Source organism: Tupaia chinensis, unplaced genomic scaffold, assembly GCF_000334495.1.
Source record: "Tupaia chinensis unplaced genomic scaffold, TupChi_1.0 Scaffold000161_1, whole genome shotgun sequence".
NCBI classification, from domain to species: domain Eukaryota; kingdom Metazoa; phylum Chordata; class Mammalia; order Scandentia; family Tupaiidae; genus Tupaia; species Tupaia belangeri.
Window position 1 is genome coordinate 3,791,800 of NW_006159632.1, and position 6,145 is coordinate 3,797,944.

General features: G+C 52.7%; 1 protein-coding gene across 1 annotated transcript in view; it reads left to right on the forward strand.

The window, feature by feature from the left end:
- Positions 1 to 6,145, forward strand: part of SIPA1L2 (signal induced proliferation associated 1 like 2) — a 105,274-nt gene that overhangs the window by 38,350 nt on the left and 60,779 nt on the right. Inside the window, exons 7-8 of the mRNA XM_027770859.1 lie at positions 836 to 1,412; positions 5,953 to 6,123. Of these exons, the coding sequence (XP_027626660.1) occupies positions 836 to 1,412; positions 5,953 to 6,123 (748 nt within the window). The remainder of the gene's footprint in view (positions 1 to 835; positions 1,413 to 5,952; positions 6,124 to 6,145) is intronic.

Below are 6,145 nucleotides of genomic sequence, written 5' to 3' on the forward strand. Positions count from 1 at the left end.
TGCACAAGGCACTGTCAAACAAAGGCTGAGGCAGGAAAAGCTGCTGCCTTCGGGGAGCGTTTCTGGCTTGACTAGACCGTCAGTAGCTCTTGTTACCCTCTCTGAACAGTTGATCTATTTAGTCCTCAGGAGCTCTTAAAACTTCCATTTAGTTTCAGAATGTGTCCGAGTAAAATGAGCACTTAGAGGCTTTGGCCTGAGGGGATCATCCTGTCCCATGCTGTACAAACCCTGTACACCCAGCGGGGGCCCCACTGGGGAGTGTGGCTGTCTTTGTCGGTGGTAACCAGCTGAGTGAGAGTGACTCCTGGACATCGGAACTGCTCGTCCCCCACCCTGTGTCTCGTTACCCGCGTCACTGCACTCGGCTCTGCAGGTGTTGGGCGGGGTTGGGAGCAGCAGACACTGACTCCTTACAGCTCTGCAGGCCGGAAGTCCACCGGGTCCCCCAGGGTCCCCCCAGGGTCCCCCCTCGATCTGCATCCATGCCATCTCTCTGAGCATCCCACTTTCCTACTCTTAGGGGAACACAGGTCCGTTGGCCCTGGGCTCACCCTTGTGGCCTCGTCTTAACTCACCCCCATAAGGGTGCCATCTCCAGAAAGGCTCTGCATTCCTAGATACGTGTTTAGGACTTCATTACATGAATTTTGAAGGGGACAATTCAGCTCATAATTCCCCCATTCTACTAAATTTGAAGAGTTTTGCCCAAAATGAGGGGGGAAAATCTTGCCAGAAATGAGAAGAACAAGAACCTACAAAACAGATGGGCCTCACTGAACGCGTGGGCGTCAGCCATGTCAGAGGTAAATATTTTCTCTTTTCTCTTCCTCAGTGTCGGAGTTTCCAGGTCAAAAGATGTGCCACCGTTTGGTCCGCCGATCCCCAAAGGTGTGACTTTTCCAAAGTCAGCTGTGTTTCGGGACTTCCTCTTAGCCAAAGTCATCAATGCAGAAAATGCAGCCCATAAATCGGAAAAGTTCCGAGCCATGGCCACTCGGACAAGGCAGGAGTACTTGAAAGACCTGGCAGAGAACTTTGTCACCGCCGCCACCGTGGACACGTCTGCGAAGTTCAGCTTCATCACGCTGGGCGCGAAGAAGAAGGAGAAGGTAAAGCCCAGGAAGGACGCCCACCTGTTCAGCATCGGAGCCATCACGTGGCACGTGGTCGCACGGGACTTTGGCCAGTCTGCCGACATCGAATGCCTTCTTGGGATTTCCAATGAGTTCATCATGTTGATTGAAAAGGACTCCAAGAATGTCGTATTTAATTGTTCCTGCAGGGATGTTATCGGGTGGACCTCTGGATTAATGAGTATCAAAGTGTTTTACGAAAGAGGAGAATGTATCCTCCTGTCCTCAGTGGATAACTGCACTGAAGACATAAGGGAGATTGCCCAGCGGCTGGTGGTAAGTACGCGTTTTACGTTCCCCACCGTCCTGCCTTTCCGTCCCGGGTCCGTCAGCGCTTCCGTTCGGGAAATCCTGCCTGCTCGTAGCACTCAGGAGAGCCCGGGTTTACTGCCGAGTCCTTTCGAGCAGGTGCTGGCCGTGTGAGTGGTGGAGAAGCACCATCATAAATCACTTGGAAGAAAAAGTTAAGCCAACTTTCAAAAGGGAACACTGGGGCATACGTTTGGTAATATTTGAAGGAAAAGCTGAACTGTCTAGATACTCTGTTCGCTTATAAAGACTGGCATGTCGTTCCTTCCGGGGGCAGTTAGTAGCAGAAAATTGCTGTGGACAGTATGAACACCCGCGTCTTCTTTGCAGCTTCAACTCTGCCTGTTTTCATGCCAGGCCTTTTTGTTTAATCGACCAAGTTCAGTGTGCTATGCTTTGTCCAGCCACAGATCTTAAAGAGGTTTCGCAAAGTTATTCTTTTTTTTTTTTTTTTTGAGAGATTTTCATTGTAGGGCGCGTGCGCTCGCCAGACAGACAGAGAGAGACATAGAGACAGAAAGCGAGAAATCACCCCCCAGGGGGGATGGTCACGCCGCAATCCCTTCTCCTCCATTCTCCTCTTGGGATCTTGGGCACGTACGCACACGCGCCCGGCGTGAGTTTTAAGCCACCGGGTCCGGGACACGAACCGCGGTCGACTATGTGGGAGTCCAGCGACATAGCCATTACGCTAACTGCTGGTTCCCGCAAAGTCATTCTTAAAAGATATTTTAATGTTTTTTTTTAAAGCCATGTCTGTAGTGTTTATCAGTCGTAATTCTGCTCCCAATTTTACCGAAGCAAGATTTGGATATTAGTATGAATATCAACTGAGTAATCAATGGTTGTTTTCGGTAACAGAAGAAGAAGACATGCTTTAACAATAGGACTTTTTGAGTGTAACTCTCCCTCGAGGCATTGCTTTTCTAATTAGAAACAATTTATTCAACTATAGGTCTTACAGAATAGAATTATCAATATTTTGGTGCACTTCCTTCTCCACCAATGTAAGTCTCCCTTTTGTTACTAGAGACTCTGTATAAGAGACAACAGAATTAGGTCAGTGTCTGTTCACCTTGGAAAAATTAGTGCGATTTGCAGGCACTGTTTACAGTAAAGAGCCTCAGTGTGTTCGGCAGTCCCACCAGGTGTGTGTGTGCAGACTAGACAGGCCTTTGGGTGAGTAAGTGTGTGACTCGTTTATGCAGCTGGGGAATTGACTCAAGTTACACTTGTGGGTCTCAGGATAAACTGCTTTGGGTAATGGCCGACGCTCTGTTTAGTTTCCCCACTGAGTCATCACAATCTGTATCCTGAAAATACAACTCAAACAGGTGCCGTTTTACCCACCACGACATCCCATCCCTGCATGTTCATCTGTGTGTTCATCTCAGACATTTACTAGACCCTGGACCCCAGTCTGCTGTTTCCTTAGCAAAGCGACGATACTGCCGCCGCGGCCGAGGCTCGAGGAAGTCTGTTCTGAGTCCTGGGTGGCTCATGCTGTCAGAGGTGTCTGTTGAGTGGCTTCGAGCACAAGGATGGTGCAGGAGAGAACAGCAGAAAGGGAGACCAGAGTGCTGGGCGTGAGTGCCCCTTTGAGGGCTGGTAAAGCCCTGTCCCTTCTCCGGAACATGGGGTGTGGGACTGAAGGTGTCTGTTATGCAGGTCAGGATACAGGAAGGGAGCCCGGATCTGTGCCCAGAGCAGGCAGGCCGGCCTCACGGACACGCAGCCTGTGCACAGGGACCTGTACTCAGAGCGCAATGCCCTGCTGTTGCCTTCTTCAGATTCTTCCCGAGTTCTGAATATGGGGCCCTACATTTTTATTTCCACTGGGTTCCATTCAGCCAGTCCTGGCGCATAGACAGGAGATTACTATTTGCATGTGATAATTGAGTGTAAGTCTGTGAGGAACCCCACAGACATGGTCCTTGGGCTGGGAAGGTTGCGAACCAGGGAGCACAGGGATCGAGAAGTAGCCAAGCGCCGTAGCTGGGCAGGCGCAGCAGGCAGCAGAGTCAGCAGGCCTGCAGAACCCTGAGCCCCTTGCCGATCATGCCTCAGTACAGTGTGGGGTTGATAACGTCGGCCAGCAGTGGCATGGCATTGACATTTGAAAGCAGGCAGGGTGGGACCAACAGATGGCATATAGTGGTTACATCACTGGACTCCCACATGGTCTACCACGGTTCGAGCTCCAGACCTGGCAGCTTAAAACTCATGCCAGCTGCGGGTGTGTGCGTGTGTGTGCCCAAAATCCCAAGAGAAGACTGGAGGGAAAGGGATTGCTGCATAGCCATCCCTCCTTGGGAGTGATTTCTCACTTTCTGGCTCTCTGTGTCTCCAGCGAGCTCACGTACCCTATAGCAAAAACTTCTCTTACAAAAAAGAAAGAAAGAAAGAAAGAAAGAAAGAAAGAAAGAAAGAAAGAAAAAGACAGAAAGAGAAAAAGACAGAAAGAGAGAAAGAAAGAAAGAGAGAAAGAAAGAAAGAGAGAAAGAAAGAAAGAAAGAAAGAAAGAAAGAAAGACAGACAGACAGACAGACAGACAGACAGACAGACAGAAAGCAGGCCGGGCACTCTTTACACACAAGCTTTTGGTAGGGCGCTTAGAACACAGTTAAGAAAGAGGAGCTGAGAGAAGCTCCCGGGTCGGTGTTACACACCTTCTCAGCAGTCAGATTTGTCCAGTTCATCATTTTGAAAACTCCACTTTTCCCAAACGTCACCCATAACTATGGTCAACAGCCCCTCTCCTCATTTTCCTAAGCCCCATACTACCCTGCCTGCCTAGGAGAAGCGGATCGGCAGGGTGTGTATACACAGCATGGAAACGCCAGCCACAGTGGTGACACAGGACCAGCCCCGCCCCCCAGCTGTGCTTACGGTCCCGGGTCTTATTAAATAGGTTTCTGTGTATTCAGAGCGTGCTTCGTGGAGACGGAGCATTACGCCGAAACGCCACACACTGCCTCTGGGCTCTGGGGGGCAGGGGCGTGATGCCTCCTGAACAGGAATTTCCCACAAATAAGTGATGTCATCAAATGAGGTTTAATGAGTCCATGTTTTTCTTTCATTATGTGTAAGCCAAGCTCAGCAAAGGCTTTTGAAGGCAGCATTAACTACTCATTGGCAGGTCAGAGCGCTGCGTGGGCTGCAGCCTCCTCGTCCACGTTCCTTTTTTTGAGAGACATTTTTGCTATAGGTCATGCACTCGCCAAAGAGACAGAGACAGAAAGTGAGAAATTGCCCCCCGGGGGTGATGGCCACACCACAATCCTTTCTTCTCCATTCTCCTCTGGGCATTTTGGGCATGCCCGTGCACATACCCAGTGTGAGCATCAAGCCACCGGGTTTAGGACTCAAACCATGGTTGACCATGTGCTGTCCAATGCCTTAACCACTACGCCACCTGCTGGCCCCTCCGCATCCCTCTGTGGGGCTGCCACAGACACCCGTCTTTGGAAAGGTGCGGTGCTGAAGGGTTGCCCTTGGCCCGGGGCAGTGGGGGGTTGGTGGAGGAGAGGCTAGCCCAGGCTCAGAGGCCTGTCTGCAGCCTGCAGCCTGCAGGAGCGCCCTCCTGCATCCTTTCGTTGCTAACAGATGGCCAGGGAGGCTGGCTGGCCTGCCCCACGGTTGATCTGAATGGTCCCCGCCACACAGTGATCACGGGAGAAGGGGCCCTAGGGACAGAGAAAACCTCCACGGGACCCACAGGGCTAGTGTATAGAGCCTGAGGGTTTTCCTTTTCTTTCTTTCTTTAGTTTATTTTACTTATTTTTTTCATAAGGAGGGTAGAAAGGAGAGTGAGACCTGCAGAGCCCCCGCAGGGTCTCATCACTCTAAGATCCCCCAGCCTTCAATCAGGGTCACAGGCACTCCTGGCGTGTTCATTTCAACCTGACGCCTGAGTCAGGGCCTTCCCACGTGGCAGCAGCATCCCCGGCTGCTCCGTACCACCTGTGGCACCACGGCTGGGCCAGAGCTTCTGCACAGCTTCCTGGCGCAGGGCTGGGGCCACCACGTGTGAGCGTGCACGTGCTCGGGCACTTCCTTTTAGAGCTGAGGAAGTTGCCCGATGGTCCTCGGCACGACGGTTGGAACCTGCGATGGTTTCAGAAGTTGTTCCACTTCATCTGCTGTCATCCCCCCAGAACAAGGGGCCAGGACTGCAGCAAAGCCAGTGAAAAGAGAGAGGGGAGGTTACTGGGGAGCCCGCCTGGGGCTCAAGGTCACGGCTGGTGGCAACAGGGAGAGCAGGCCCGGGCAGCCCTAAGCAGCGTGTGCTGTTTCGTCACTTTCCCTCCCACTCAGTCCGTCCAGGCGAACTCTGGCTCTGTGTGCCCTTGTCTGTCCCGTGGGCGTCTGGAGGGGCAGAGTGGCGGGCACTGTCGGCTGGAGGGCTGAGGGCAGGGCTGGCTCAGGGGCCCCCCGTGTTCCCCTTGTGACGGGCCCTGTGGCCTGGGCAGGGTGGGCGTCTCTCACAGTCCCCTTCTCCCCGTAGATAGTGACGAGAGGCTGTGAGACCGTGGAAATGACCCTGCGGAGGAACGGGCTGGGCCAGCTCGGCTTCCACGTGAACTTTGAAGGAATAGTGGCGGACGTGGAGCCGTTTGGCTTCGCCTGGAAGGCTGGCCTGCGCCAGGGGAGCCGCCTCGTGGAGATATGCAAAGTGGCGGGGGGGCCGCTCTCGCGCG